This window comes from Osmerus eperlanus, chromosome 17 (genome assembly GCF_963692335.1).
Source record: "Osmerus eperlanus chromosome 17, fOsmEpe2.1, whole genome shotgun sequence".
Lineage (NCBI taxonomy): Eukaryota > Metazoa > Chordata > Actinopteri > Osmeriformes > Osmeridae > Osmerus > Osmerus eperlanus.
Genome location: NC_085034.1, coordinates 9,003,414 through 9,018,348, shown reverse-complemented (window position 1 = coordinate 9,018,348; position 14,935 = coordinate 9,003,414). Strand labels below are relative to the sequence as shown.

Genomic DNA, 14,935 nt, shown 5'->3' with positions numbered 1-14,935 from the left:
AGGGGTGTATTGCACATTAGAGGAGCCATAATTTGGGGATGGTTGCATCAGGTGTGACAGCTGAATTTAGTTTTCCACGTTTGTGGGAAAAATTGTAGGCCTACTCCCCAAAGCTTCGTATACTGCCATAACGTTCTTTTCAATGTTATGAACATTTTGAAAGAGACAACTTTAAAAAGTTGCTGGTCTTGTAAAATGTTTGTTTTCTTTGTGAGTACAATGCTTGTATGGTACGGAAGTGGGCACGGTAAGTCAAATTCTACACACAACAGTGCATGTTTTACTTAACATTGTATTTAATTTGACAACATATATCGTAGTCCAGAGTATCAAGCTGCCTGTTTCTTAAAAAGCCAAATATAATGCTTCGGTTGCAGTCAAGGATTGATTAATTGATTTCAAGGTGATGAATGAGCGTGTTGGATATTTATATTCCTTTTGTAAACTGATATTCGTGCTTTTCTACAGCAGAACAGAACAAGTCACACATCCTTCTCACAAACAGAACGTTAAATCAAACAGATGACGCAGACATCACGTTCAACAAGACCCACGGTTCCGATGCCAACCACACGGACAAACTTGGACCACATGTTGTGAAAGATATCGTAACGGTTATCGTTCAAGGTCCTCATTGCTTCCAATTTTGTAAACATTTTAGTATTCACGTAAAATGTTTATATTTCTTATTCAAAGCATACCGTGCCTAATATGCCAACTCTCAGATAAAACATAGCAAGCATGTTAAAGTTGACGTTGCATTTTATTTAGTCACCTTTCTCAAAATAAGGGATAAGCCCATAGGCCAGTGCCATAACTGAATCAACCCGCAAACAAGGCAGTTAGGCACAATTAGGCAGTAGCCTCCACATTCACTTGCTTTAATTTGTCATCAGACGGAGAGAACAAAACGCACGCCTATTTCCATCTCAAAGATGTAACCTTAAACAAAACGGAGCACAACGGAACAGTCAGCAACGGTTCTGATGTAATCAACAGCGTAGAAGCGAATGGTAGGCTATACGAGAGATACTTAAAGGCAACAGATAACCAGCGAGTCCTCAGTGAGCCTACAGTTGTGTTGTTGTCCATAAAAATTGTATCTAGACATCGCTGGCCAGCGGGTCTTCCTCCCGGAGAAGCAGATCGAGGAGAGGATCGTCGGGGGTCAGGAGGCTTGGGCTCACTCCTGGCCCTGGCAGGTGTCTTTGCGCTACGGTACCGTTTCAGCGTGTGGTGGCGCAATACTTTCCCCCTACTGGGTCGTCACTGCCGCGCATTGCTTCCTACGGTGAGAGAGGAGAGACTGGCAGTTGGTAAGGTCAAATATTTTGAAGTAAATTGTAGCTATTTTCAAAGTGCATCTGATATTTTGCAGATATAACAAAGTTTCCATGTGGGCTGTGTTGGCTGGAAAACATGATCTTGATAATGCGAATGAAGAGTGCCAACAGGTTAGATGTGTACAGTAACACACTTGAGGGATTCAACAGTGACAGAACTGTACGGATACGTTTCCACCTTACTTTCGTTACAGGGGATGAAGGTTTCCAGTATAATCTCCCACAAAGAGTATGACACGCGGACAAAAGAGAATGACATCGCCCTTGTCAAGGTCAAGACCCAGTTCACCTGGACCAGTTGTGTGAGGCCCATAAGCATCTTGATGGGTCAAATGAAACCCTTGAAGAAATGCACTGTCACAGGCTGGGGATCCACAATGGAAAGTAATTGGCCTTTTACCATTTCTTTCAAAGTCCAGCGCTCTTTTAGAGAACACCTCTAAAACCTTATTGGATTTACTAGATAAAGGTTGTCCTACATTCCTACAATACCCAGACTGCTGTTCAGTCATTCAGCTTGTATCCCTCCCCAACCCCTCCTGTCTCTCCCTTCAGACGGCAGCGGAGCTTCTAGACTCCAGGAGGTGAATGTTACCTACCTGCCCTCAGATATGTGTAACCTGTTCTACTGGGGCAACATCCAGCCATCCATGTTCTGTGCGGGAGATGTGGAGGGAGGAGTGGATGCTTGTCAGGTAAGTGTGTGTGTGTGTGTGTGTGTCTCTATGAGAAATCTGAGACTACTGAGTTACAGCACACTAACCAGCTGTCGGAATGCTGCTGGGATGCGGCCAATACAATCTGTTGATTTTAATAGAGGCATCCAAACTGGAACAATATGTATGTGCCATCAACCAGAGGTCATGGAATCTGTTCTGTGTGTGTCTGTATGGTCCCTCTCCATCCAGGGGGACTCTGGGGGTCCCCTGTCCTGCCTGACTGAAGGCCGGTACGAGCTGGCGGGGGTGGTGAGCTGGGGGGTGGGCTGTGGTAGGGCCAAAAGACCGGGGGTCTACACCAAGCTACAAGACTACATGGACTGGATCGACGCGACCATAATGAGTATGTACAGTTCTCACATGCAACACATTCAACTAGGGCTACTGGTTGGTAGAGTTCTGCACATAAAGGGATTCTCTTTAATAATGTGGGTTAAGCATTCTTTAATCTCTTTATATTTCTTTATAATAGACAATAAATCGATGGACTTAGGTTCTGACCAACTTGAAGGTAGGTTGCGCAAAAATAACATTCAAAGTATTTTGACTCAAACGCTTATGAGAATAATTATTCTTGCCCTTCCCCGCCATAGAGAGTTGTGGAGAGGCTGACACGCTCCCGTGCCTGCCGAGGTCCGCCCTGGCCGTGGTGACCGTGTCCCGGGAGGGTGAGGTGCAGGTGGGCAACGTGACCGAGGCATGCCCCCACTCCTGGCCCTGGCAGGTCAGCCTGCAGCTTGGCGGCATGCACTACTGCAGTGGGACCCTCATCCACCCGCTCTGGGTGCTGGCTCCTCAACACTGCCACCCCAGGTAACCACGCTCTGGGTGCTGGCTCCTCAACACTGCCACCCCAGGTAACCACGCTCTGGGTGCTGGCTCCTCAACACTGCCACCCCAGGTAACCACGCTCTGGGTGCTGGCTCCTCAACACTGCCACCCCAGGTAACCACGCTCTGGGTGCTGGCTCCTCAACACTGCCACCCCAGGTAACGACGGCACATCCTGTTCCGTCGTTTATTCACCTCCTTTGAATTCACCCGTAGGGCCCAGCGTTGTTTTCAGGTGGGTCCGGTGATCCAACCCGTCTTACTCTTGCGTACAGGTTAGGCTGGCCAGACCAGCTGAACATCCCCATAATTATACATATAATAATAATAATAATGAGAATGATTCCGGCACTGCACCCGACCCCCATGACGCCCCATGACCCCCATGATGGTGGTGACTCAGGCAGTGCGAGACGGGCGGCGGCCGAAGGCGGGGGCCTTGGCGGTCCGATCCTCAGCTGCAGAAGCTAGCTCTAGGGACGTGGAACGTCACCTCGCTGGTGGGAAAGGAGTCGGAGCTGGTGCGCGAGGTAGAGAAGTTCCGGCTAGATATAGTCGGCCTCACCTCGACGCACAGCATCGGCTCCGGAACCAGTCTCCTTGAGAGGGGCTGGACTCTCTTCCACTCTGGAGTTGCCCTCGGTGAGAGGCGTCGAGCTGGGGTGGGAATACTTGTTTCCCCTCGGTTCGGCGCCTGTACGTTGGGGTTCACCCCGGTGGACGAGAGGGTAGCCTCCCTCCGCCTTCGGGTGGGGGGACGGGTCCTCACTGTTGTTTGTGCTTATGCACCAAATGGCAGTGCAGAGTACCCACCCTTTTTGGAGTCTCTGGGAGGGGTGCTGGAAAGCGCTCCTCCCGGAGATTCCCTCGTCCTCCTGGGGGACTTCAATGCTCATGTGGGCAATGACAGTGAGACCTGGAGGGGCGTGATTGGGAGGAACGGCCCCCCCAATCTGAACCCGAGCGGTGTTTTGTTGCTAGACTGTGCTAGACACGGCTTGTCCATAACGAACACCATGTTCAAGCATAAGGGTGTCCATATGTGCACTTGGCACCAGGACACCCGAGGTCTCAGTTCGATGATAGACTTTGTAGTTGTGTCGTCGGATCTGAGGCCGAATGTCTTGGACACTCGGGTGAGGAGAGGGGCGGAGCTGTCAACTGATCACCACCTGGTGGTGAGTTGGCTACGATGGTGGGGGAAGACGCCTGGCAGGCCCAAATGTAATGTGAGGGTCTGCTGGGAACGGCTGGCAGAATCCCCTGTCAGAAGGAGCTTCAACTCCCACCTCCGAGAGCTTCGACCATGTCTCGGGGGAGGCCGGGGACATTGAGTCCGAATGGGCCATGTTCCGGGCCTCCATTGTTGAGGCGGCTGACCGGAGCTGCGGACGCAAGGCGGTCGGTGCATGTCGCGGCGGTAACCCTCGGACTCGGTGGTGGACGCCGGAGGTGAGGGAAGCCGTCAAGCTGAAGAAGGAGGCCTATCAGACTTTGTTGGCTGGTAGGACTCCAGAGGCAGCTGATGTGTACCGGCAGGCCAAGCGGAATGCGGCTTTGGCGGTCGCGGAGGCAAAAACCCGGGCGTGGGAGGAGTTCGGCGAGGCCATGGAGAATGACTTCCGAACGGCTTCGAAAAGGTTCTGGACCACCATCCCGACTCAGGAGGGGGAAGCAGTGCACTGTCAACGCTGTATATGGTGGGGATGGTGCGCTGCTGACCTCGATGGGGGACGTCCTGGATCGGTGGAAGGAATACTTTGAAGACCTCCTTAATCCCACCAACACGCGTTCCGACGTGGAGGCAGAGTCTGGGGACATTGGGGGGGGGGCCCTTCTATCTCTGGGGCTGAGGTCGCCGAGGTGGTTGAAAAGCTCTGCGGTGGCAAGGCCCCTGGGGTGGATGAGGTCCGCCCGGAGTTCCTTAAGGCTCTGGATGTTGTAAGGCTGTCTTGGTTGGCACGACTCTGCAACATCGCGTGGACATCAGGGACAGTGCCTCTGGACTGGCAGACCGGGGTGGTGGTTCCCCTCTTTAAAAAGGGGGACCGGAGGGTGTGCTCCAACTTTAGGGGGATCACACTCCTCAGCCTCCCTGGGAAAGTCTATTCAGGGGTGCTGGAGAGGAGGGTCCGTCGGATTGTCGAACCTTGGATTCAGGAGGAGCAATGTGGTTTTCGTCCTGGCCGTGGAACTGTGGACCAGCTCTATACCCTCGGCAGGGTTCTGGAGGGTGCATGGGAGTTCGTCCAACCAGTCTACACATGTTTTGTGGATTTGGAAAAGGCGTTCGACCGTGTCCCTCGGGGGCTCATGTGGGGGGTGCTCCGGGAGTACGGGGTACCGGACTCCCTGATCGGGGCTGTTCGGTCCCTGTACGACCGGTGCCAGAGTTTGGTCCGCATTGCCGGTAGTAAGTCGAACTTGTTCCCGGTGAGGGTTGGACTCCGCCAGGGCTGCCCTTTGTCACCGATTCTGTTCATAACTTATATGGACAGAATTTCTAGGCACAGCCAGGGCGTTGAGGGGGTCCGGTTTGGGGACCTCAGGATCGGTTCGCTGCTTTTTGCGGATGATGTGGTCCTGTTGGCTTCATCGGGCCGTGACCTCCAGCTCTCACTGGAGCGGTTCGCAACCGAATGCGAAGCGGCTGGGATGGGAATCAGCACCTCCAAATCTGAGGCCATGGTTATCGACCGGAAAAAGGTGGAGTGCAATCTCCGGGTCGGGGAGGAGATCTTGTCCCAAGCGGAGGAGTTCAAGTATCTCGGGGTCTTGTTCACGAGTGAGGGAAGGATGGAGCGCGAGATCGACTGGCGGATCGGTGCGGCTTCCGCAGTAATGCGGGCTCTGCATCGGTCCGTTGTGGTGAAGAAGGAGCTGAGTCGAAAGGCGAAGCTCTCTATTTACCAGTCGATCTACGTTCCTACCCTCACCTATGGTCACGAACTGTGGGTAGTGACCGAAAGAACGAGATTGCGAATACAAGCGGCCGAAATGAGTTTTCTCCGCAGGGTGTCCGGGCTCTCCCTTAGAGATAGGGTGAGAAGCTCGGTCATCCGGGAGGGGCTCAGAGTAGAACCGCTGCTCCTCCGCGTCGAGAGGGGCCAGTTGAGGTGGCTCGGGCATCTGATAAGGATGCCTCCTGGACGCCTCCCTGGTGAGGTGTTCTGGGCACGTCCCACTGGGAAGAGGCCCCGGGGAAGACCCAGGACACGCTGGAGGGACTATGTCTCTCGGCTGGCCTGGGAACGCCTCGGGGTCCCCCAGGAAGAGCTGGTGGAAGTGGCCGGGGAGAGGAAAGTCTGTGCCTCCCTGCTTAGGTTGCTGCCCCCGCGACCCGACCCCCGGACAAGCGGAAGATGATGGATGGATGGATGATGGTGATTATAATGATACTATTTAGGATGTCCAGCTGGTCTGGCCAGTCTAAGCTGTTCCAAGGGTCAAGGAATGGTTATGTTTGTGTACGGTTGACTCTGATAAAGGATCTACAGTTAGGTCCATAAATATTTGGACATTGACACAATTTTCATCACTTTGGCTCTGTATACCACCACAATGGATTTGAAATGAAACAATCAAGATGAGCTGTAAGTGCAGACTTTCAGCTTTAATTTCAGGGTATTTACATCCAAATCAGGTGAACGGTGTAGGAATTACAACACATTTTATATGTGCCCCCCCCCCTTTTTAAGGGACCAAAAATAATTGGACAAACTAACATAATCATAAATCTAATTGTCACTTTTAATACTTGGTTGCAAATCCTTTGCAGTCAATGACAGCCTGAAGTCTGGAACCCATAGACATCACCAGACGCTGGGTTTCGTCCCTGGTGATGCTCTGCCAGGCCTCTACTGCAACTGTCTTCAGTTCCTGCTTGTTCTTGGGGCATTTTCCCTTCAGTTTTGTCTTTAGCAAGTGAAATGCATGCTCAATTGGATTTAGGTCAGGTGATTGACTTGGCCATTGCAGAACATTCCACTTCTTTGCCTTAAAAAACTCTTTGGTTGCTTTCGCAGTATGCTTCGGGTCATTGTCCATCTGCACTGTGAAGCGCCGTCCTATGAGTTCTGAAGCATTTGGCTGAATCTGAGCAGATAATATTGCCAGAAACACTTCAGAATTCATCCTACTGCTTTTATCAGCAGTCACATCATCGATAAATACAAGGGAACCAGTTCCATTGGCAGCCATACATGCCCACGCCATAACACTACCTCCACCATGCTTCACTGATGAGGTGGTATGCTTTGGATCATGAGCAGTTCCTTCCCTTCTCCATACTCCTCTCTTCCCATCATTCTGGTACAAGTTGATCTTGGTCTCATCTGTCCATAGGATGTTGTTCCAGAACTGTACAGGCTCTTTTAGATGTTTTTTGGCAAACTCTAATCTGGTCTTCCTGTTTTTGAGACTCACCAATGGATTACATCTTGTGGTGAACCCTCTGTATTTACTCTGGTGAAGTCTTCTCTTAATTTTTGACTTTGACACAGATACGCCTACCTCCTGGAGAGTGTTCTTGATCTGGCCAACTGTTGTGAAGGGGTTTTTCTTCACCAGGGAAAGAATTCTTCTGCCATCCACCACAGTTGTTTTCCGTGGTCTTCCGGGTCTTTTGGTGTTGCTGAGCTCACCAGTGCGTTCTTTCTTTTTAAGAATGTACCAAACAGTTGATTTGGCCACACCTAATGTTTTTGCTATCTCTCTGATAGGTTTGTTTTGATTTTTCAGCCTAACGATGGCTTGCTTCACTGATGGTGACAGCTCTTTGGACTTCATATTGAGAGTTGACAGCAACAGATTCCAAACACAAATACCATACTTGAAATGAACTCTAGACCTTTTATCTGCTCCTTGTCAATGAAATAACGAACTCCCATGAGGGAATAACATACACCTGGCCATGGAACAGCTGAGCAGCCAATTGTCCAATTACTTTTGTCCCGTAAAAAGGGGGGGGGCACATATAAAATGTATTGTAATTCCTACACCGTTCACCTGATTTGGATGTAAATACCCTGAAATTAAAGCTGAAAGTCTGCACTTTAAGCACATCTTGATTGTTTCATTTCAAATCCATTGTGGTGGTATACAGAGCCAAAATGATGAAAATTGTGTCAATGTCCAAATATTTATGGACCTAACTGTATATCTCCTACATCGTATACTAGTTCCACTGTGTTTTAAAGTGCTCTCTTCCAAAGTGCCTTCCTCTCTGGTCCAGGGCTGACTTTGACTCTGTGGTGCTTGGAGCCCATGACCTGACCTTCCTGGATCCCCAGACCATCTCCATGGACAAGGTGTTCAACACCCCCCGCGGTGGCGGTTTCCCCCCTACCACTGACCTCAGCCTGATCCGTCTCAGCAAACCAGCTCCCATAGGTACCGAACACTTCCTGTCAACCGACCAATCCCTCTCTTTCTGTCTTTATTCACTTGGTATCAATCCCATTTTGGTTTCTCTTGAGTATCAGTGTCATTTTAGAGTTTGTGATACTGCACAAGCCAACCATCTCCTCAGGACTCACCTGAGGAGCACATCTCGTGGTAGCGGGTGCTCGTCTCATGGTGGTTATGCCTCTCTCTCTTCTGTTTCTGTTCCTCCAGGGGCCACGATGGCCCTGGCCTGCCTGCCTGCTAACGATGTGGAGCTGGACGACAGCTGGTCCTGCGTCACCACGGGCTGGGGAACTAGCTCGGCGAAAGGTGTGTACGATGAAGTGGCTCTGTACCGAGTAGAACGTTGTTGTGCTCGATTCGCATGGTGGACTTTCCAAAATGGAGGGTGTTATTAGGTAGTCTGCACAGTTGTTCTTGGTGTCTGGTGTAAAATTCTCCACAATCCCCATTGGTTGCATACTCATGTCTACATTGTGTTGTGTACGGCACAAGGGTCATTCTGACAGAAGAAGCATATACTAAAAGAGGAAAACCGCTTCCAAGTCCTGCTCTAGTTGTTGCCATTGAGCTTCACATTCCACTGTTCTCTTGGTGTGGGCTTCTCTTATGAGTGTTGTGCTGTGTGCCCCCCATAGTGGACGTGAGCAGTGATGCCCTGCACCAGGCCAGTCTGCGGCTGGTTAACAACACTGCCTGCAGCCAGAGCTGGGGGAGGAACCTGATCAAGTTTTCCCACCTCTGCACAGACCCCGCCGCCTCCTTCAGCTGCATGGTGACGGGTTTGCTCCATTTAACCGAGCTACGTTCAGGAAGTGACTCGTTCGGAACGGGTTGAGCGTCTGTCCATGTTGACTCATAAGCCTTTGTCTCGTCATGCAATGTAGTATCATGAAATTAGCCGAGGTCCTACAGTCACAGGTGGATATTATCGTGATAACTATATATATATTTTTTTTACTTGTTTGTCTGCAGGGAGATGCTGGTGCTCCGTTGCTCTGCCAGAAGCACGGACTGTACTTCCTGTTTGGTCTCATCTCCTGGGGTAGCAGACAATGTGATCAAAAACCTGCCGTCTTCTCCAAAATATCTGTCTATAATTCCTGGATAAATGGCATTATTGAGATTTGAATTGACTTACAGATTTACGTATTAAATAATAAACAACAAATTGGTTGAGTCCCTTTCGAACAATGCCACGGTTCCAATGCAATGCTAATTGTACACTATTACAATGTGGTATGTGAGGCATGCACATGTTGATTCTCAGGAGTTGGTTTCCCATGGTTACATGCTTAAATAGGGGAGATATATTGTTAATGGGGGTTATCCAGTAGCACATCTACAACATTGTAATGTTGGTTATGTTGACATTTACTTTAAATTGCTGAAATAACTATGTACACTGGAACTACAGAAACCCCTGTACCTATGACAGATATGTACCATTATCTGACCATAGGTGGTGCTCCAGTACTAATTCCTCTTCAAATCCATGCCATTTACACCCTGTGTCATCTGTTAATTAGATCAGTGACTTCAGCTGTGTGGGTCACAATTGTCTCTACCTTCTGACCTGTGGTGACATACACAGACCAGAAGAAAGTAATAGCTGGCCTAATGGTAAAATCTGTCATTCAAAAGCAGAATATATATATCGTTGTTTTAATAATACACAGATGAGCAGAAGATGACAAAGACCCAGCTTCATCTCTGACAGGTTCCAGGTCACCTTCAGGCAGGCTACCTCCCTTCACCCCTGTCTTTCAGCATCCAGGTCTGTCAGAAACCCTTTTTACGATGACCATTATCAATATATGCAAATGTTGTCTTGTCTAGCCTGGCCATGAATATAGTTTAGACAAGTTGCTGGTTATGGGGTGCTAAACCAGCAAGGTCATTATTTTTGGGAGCATTTGACTATATTCCAGTAAAGTCAAGTGCGCGAAATGTGCTCAATGAGTTGTCATACTGCAACAATACATATTCTATATAATTTGGGGACCCACCTCCCCGGAATTACTGGTCCATATGTCAAACTGTACTGTATACCGATCATCTGTGTAAAACATCCACAATAGGGGTTATGCGCAACATTCTTCCGGGTTCTACAAAACAGATGTAACTACTTCCGGCCGTCCGCTACTGAGGTAAACACAGCGTAGTAATGGCCACCTTCTGTGTTTACAGGAGCTACCCTTAAATACAGCATAGCATGCGTTCATCATGCGTACATTACAACTGCTTTCATTTGACCATGAGCATGTTCTCGACTATGTAAACATTCTTCTGAGACACTTGATAAATGGCTATAGTCTACCTGTTAGTGGAGAAGTAAGGTAATTGGGGCAAAGTTGATTGACAGTAAATCTTTCTATTGCAACATATTTGGTATGGTATACCTCACCTCGTATTGTAATAGACTTGTAGGAAACCCCTTGTCAACAAACTTACCCCAGCAACTTTACTAGGCCAATTCTTAATTCAGCGGTATCTGAATAGTAGCAAAATTCACTTCAAAAACACTTCAGAGGATACATCAGTATCAATGTTTGTCTAATTGTCTCTTTGTGTATTTTACACAGATAGTGCTATGTGATTCAGAACCTTTCGTCATGACCGCCAGTCAGTGTTCGTGCAAAGCTGGCACAGCAGTGTGTAATGACACTGCTGCACTGCTCTTTCAGACAGCTCATTACTCAGAGCTCAATATCCAGGTTGTCACCCCTGTTCATGCCTGCACAGAAACTGAACAACAATAGCACAAGCCCAGAACTACAGTAAGGGTTGAGGCAAATGTACTGTATATGTACAGTTAGGTCCATAAATATTTGGACATTGACACAATTTTCATCATTTTGGCTCTGTATACCACCACAATGGATTTGAAATGAAACAATCAAGATGTGCTTTAAGTGCAGACTTTCAGCTTTAATTTCAGGGTATTTACATCCAAATCAGGTGAACGGTGTAGGAATTACAATACATTTTATATGTGGCCCCCCCCTTTTTAAGGGACCAAAAGTAATTGGACAATTGGCTGCTCAGCTGTTCCATGGCCAGGTGTATGTTATTCCCTCATGGGAGTTCGTTATTTCATTGACAAGGAGCAGATAAAAGGTCTAGAGTTCATTTCAAGTATGGTATTTGTGTTTGGAATCTGTTGCTATCAACTCTCAATATGAAGTCCAAAGAGCTGTCACCATCAGTGAAGCAAGCCATCGTTAGGCTGAAAAATCAAAACAAACCTATCAGAGAGATAGCAAAAACATTAGGTGTGGCCAAATCAACTGTTTGGTACATTCTTAAAAAGAAAGAACGCACTGGTGAGCTCAGCAACACCAAAAGACCCGGAAGACCACGGAAAACAACTGTGGTGGATGACAGAATAATTCTTTCCCTGGTGAAGAAAAACCCCTTCACAACAGTTGGCCAGATCAAGAACACTCTCCAGGAGGTAGGCGTATCTGTGTCAAAGTCAAAAATTAAGAGAAGACTTCACCAGAGTAAATACAGAGGGTTCACCACAAGATGTAAACCATTGGTGAGTCTCAAAAACAGGAAGACCAGATTAGAGTTTGCCAAAAAACATCTAAAAGACCCTGTACAGTTCTGGAACAACATCCTATGGACAGATGAGACCAAGATCAATTTGTACCAGAATGATGGGAAGAGAAGAGTATGGAGAAGGCAAGGAACTGCTCATGATCCAAAGCATACCACCTCATCAGTGAAGCATGGTGGAGGTAGTGTTATGGCGTGGGCATGTATGGCTGCCAATGGAACTGGTTCCCTTGTATTTATCGATGATGTGACTGCTGACAAAAGCAGTAGGATGAATTCTGAAGTGTTTCTGGCAATATTATCTGCTCAGATTCAGCCAAATGCTTCAGAACTCATAGGACGGCGCTTCACAGTGCAGATGGACAATGACCCGAAGCATACTGCGAAAGCAACCAAAGAGTTTTTTAAGGCAAAGAAGTGGAATGTTCTGCAATGGCCAAGTCAATCACCTGACCTAAATCCAATTGAGCATGCATTTCACTTGCTAAAGACAAAACTGAAGGGAAAATGCCCCAAGAACAAGCAGGAACTGAAGACAGTTGCAGTGGAGGCCTGGCAGAGCATCACCAGGGACGAAACCCAGCGTCTGGTGATGTCTATGGGTTCCAGACTTCAGGCTGTCATTGACTGCAAAGGATTTGCAACCAAGTATTAAAAGTGACAATTAGATTTATGATTATGTTAGTTTGTCCAATTATTTTTGGTCCCTTAAAAAGGGGGGGGGGCACATATAAAATGTGTTGTAATTCCTACACCGTTCACCTGATTTGGATGTAAATACCCTGAAATTAAAGCTGAAAGTCTGCACTTAAAGCACACCTTGATTGTTTCATTTCAAATCCATTGTGGTGGTATACAGAGCCAAAATGATGAAAATTGTGTCAATGTCCAAATATTTATGGACCTAACTGTATGTAAGAGTTAGGCTATGTATGCAGCAATACAAATTGTAAATTGCTAAAAGAAAGTATTGTGATCTAAGGTCAGAAGCATTTTGAGGTGCAGCGTAATATAGTGGAGACTCTTTATTTTCCGAGCGGTAAATGGGACTGCACCCGACTACATCAAGTCTCTCCTCCAGCCTTACACCCCCACCCGCCAACTACGGTCTTCTTCTGACAACCGTCTGGTGGTCCCACCGCTCAAGAGTGCCCGGTCCCAACACAAGCTCTTCTCCTGTCTGGCCCCCCAATGGTGGAATCAATTCCCCACCTCCATCAGAGACACTGACTGTCTCCCCACGTTCAAGAAAAGGCTCAAGACGCACTTGTTCCGGTACTTAGGAATGATTGGCTGGACCTGATGTTAGTTTCCTCCAGGATCACAATGACTCTTATTGAGAGACGTGTTGCTCTTGTTGGTTAGTTGTAACTGACTTAAAGTTATTGTACTCGCTGTGAATTATATTATTGTTGCTTGCTTTTTATACAGGTACACTCTTGCACTTCTGAAGTTCATGTTGTTTAATTGTAACTTGTCTAAACATGCTCTTATGGTTCTTCCCTTTGGGACTTATTTGGTTTTTCACAATGTATGCTTCATGTTTTGGCTATCCGCAATGTTTGTATCTCGTTGTTATGATCAGTGACCTATGCACTTTTGTAAAGCTCTCTCTTGGAAGTCGCTTTGGATAAAAGTGTCTGCTAAATATATAAATGTAACTATCCCTCCAACGTCAACAGCTGCAAAGTTCCATAGTCTTCGGGTCTTTTACCAAATGATGGAGTGGAAAGGGGGAAGTGAACGTATGGACCAAAAGACTGGGGGTGGCATGTTTTGGATGGGAGATTTATGCCAATAATGACCATCAGGTCATTGGCAGAAGGATGATTGGATGAAGATTGGGCCGATGTATTTGTCATATGAATGGTGTTTATGCCTATTCAAATTAGAGCATATTCAATAAGTGTGGAGCTCATGTGCATATTCAAATTAATTTCAAAAGAAACTTGTAATACAAAAAAAGTTACTTTTCATGTATACTTTTACTATGTTAAGTTTTATTGTGGTAGGAGTAAAGGAAAAAAATAAGCCTATTTGGGTGTATTTTGGGCATATTCGATTTGTGTATAGCTAATTTGCATATTAACATTCATTTTTAAAGAACTTGTAATACAAAAACATGTTACTTGTCATGGGTAGTTTCAGTGTGTAAAGTTTCATTTTGATAGGAGTAAAGGAAAAAAATTGCCCCATTGGGGTGTAATGTTGCCTGGCCTTATTGGCACACATCTCGGATTGATGAGAATTTAACATATTTTCTCAACTAGGATTTCTTAGGACTTTTAGTATGTTGTTCTGGACACCTCATAGAAATGATCTAAGCTGCAAAAAAAAAAAAGTCTGTCGTAAAACGCTACTTTGCCTGGACTAATAGTAACAAAGTTACATATACTAGCTAGTTATAACAGTTACACAGAAAGAGACACAATATGACAACGAAGTCCAAGTGGACTCAGTGTTCGGCAATCAACTGCAACAACTACCAATGTGACAGCATTTATGCCTTTCATCGCTTTCCCAAAGACCCTGACAGGGAAATTTTGTCGGTAGCGTAATCTTATGCACCTGCTAACTTTAACGTTTTTTTTGTCTAGTAGTAGGCTAGTAAACTTAATTCCTTCTAGGAACTGCAGGTCCTAGCCATAGAAACCAGAATAATGATTTATATGGATATGTAAATTAAAATGAGCTTAAATTAATTTGTTGAATTCATATATTTCATTGATAACTTATTTGTGTATGTACTGTAGGCTAACGTTGTAATGTGTGGAGCTAGCGTTAGGTTACCTCCTGGGAAACGGCCTAACGTTAGGCTATTATAACGTTATATAAACTCATCACTTTATTCTTACCTGTCACACTTAGCTTAATGTAGAGAGTAATATAATTTATAAAATGCTTGAACTTCTCTGTCAATATAAGTTCTTTGCATCACCTAGCGCTGCAGATATGTACGGAAGTGAGAAGCGGAAACGATTACATCTGTTTTCCGGTTCGAATGCTGGGCGCTCCGCATAACCCCTATTGAATAGTTTCATATTAATGTCCTTCCGCACGAATTGTTTACACA

At 46.7% G+C, this 14,935-nt stretch overlaps 1 protein-coding gene across 4 annotated transcripts; it reads left to right on the top strand.

Annotated features, from left to right (window-relative positions):
- The first annotated feature begins 14 nt into the window (after window positions 1–14).
- Window positions 15–9,580, top strand: ovch1 (ovochymase 1). Of its 4 annotated transcripts, none has more exons than XM_062483494.1 (14): window positions 15–247; window positions 469–627; window positions 897–1,013; window positions 1,108–1,291; window positions 1,379–1,454; window positions 1,538–1,727; window positions 1,899–2,038; window positions 2,252–2,405; window positions 2,535–2,573; window positions 2,656–2,875; window positions 8,126–8,283; window positions 8,509–8,607; window positions 8,937–9,080; window positions 9,274–9,580. In XM_062483494.1, the coding sequence occupies exons 1-14, from the start codon at window positions 148–150 to the stop codon at window positions 9,345–9,347; spliced, it is 1,854 nt and encodes a 617-aa protein (XP_062339478.1). In that variant the 5' UTR covers window positions 15–147; the 3' UTR covers window positions 9,348–9,580. The 4 variants fall into 4 exon arrangements, with proteins under 4 accessions (XP_062339478.1, XP_062339476.1, XP_062339475.1 ...); XM_062483492.1 differs by having other exon boundaries at window positions 16–247; window positions 472–627; window positions 8,937–9,073; XM_062483491.1 differs by having other exon boundaries at window positions 16–247; window positions 8,937–9,073; window positions 9,274–9,579.
- The last annotated feature ends 5,355 nt before the right edge of the window (window positions 9,581–14,935 follow it).

Bases quoted from the DNA above. Each gene is read 5' to 3' on its own strand.
- ovch1 (XM_062483491.1), top strand. From the start codon at position 148: ATGAACATTTTGAAAGAGACAACTTTAAAAAGTTGCTGGTCTTGTAAA. The intron at 1,728-1,898 runs GTAATTGGCCTT...CTCTCCCTTCAG, and splicing joins CTGGGGATCCACAATGGAAA to ACGGCAGCGGAGCTTCTAGA. The intron at 8,608-8,936 runs GTGTGTACGATG...TGCCCCCCATAG, and splicing joins GGGAACTAGCTCGGCGAAAG to TGGACGTGAGCAGTGATGCC.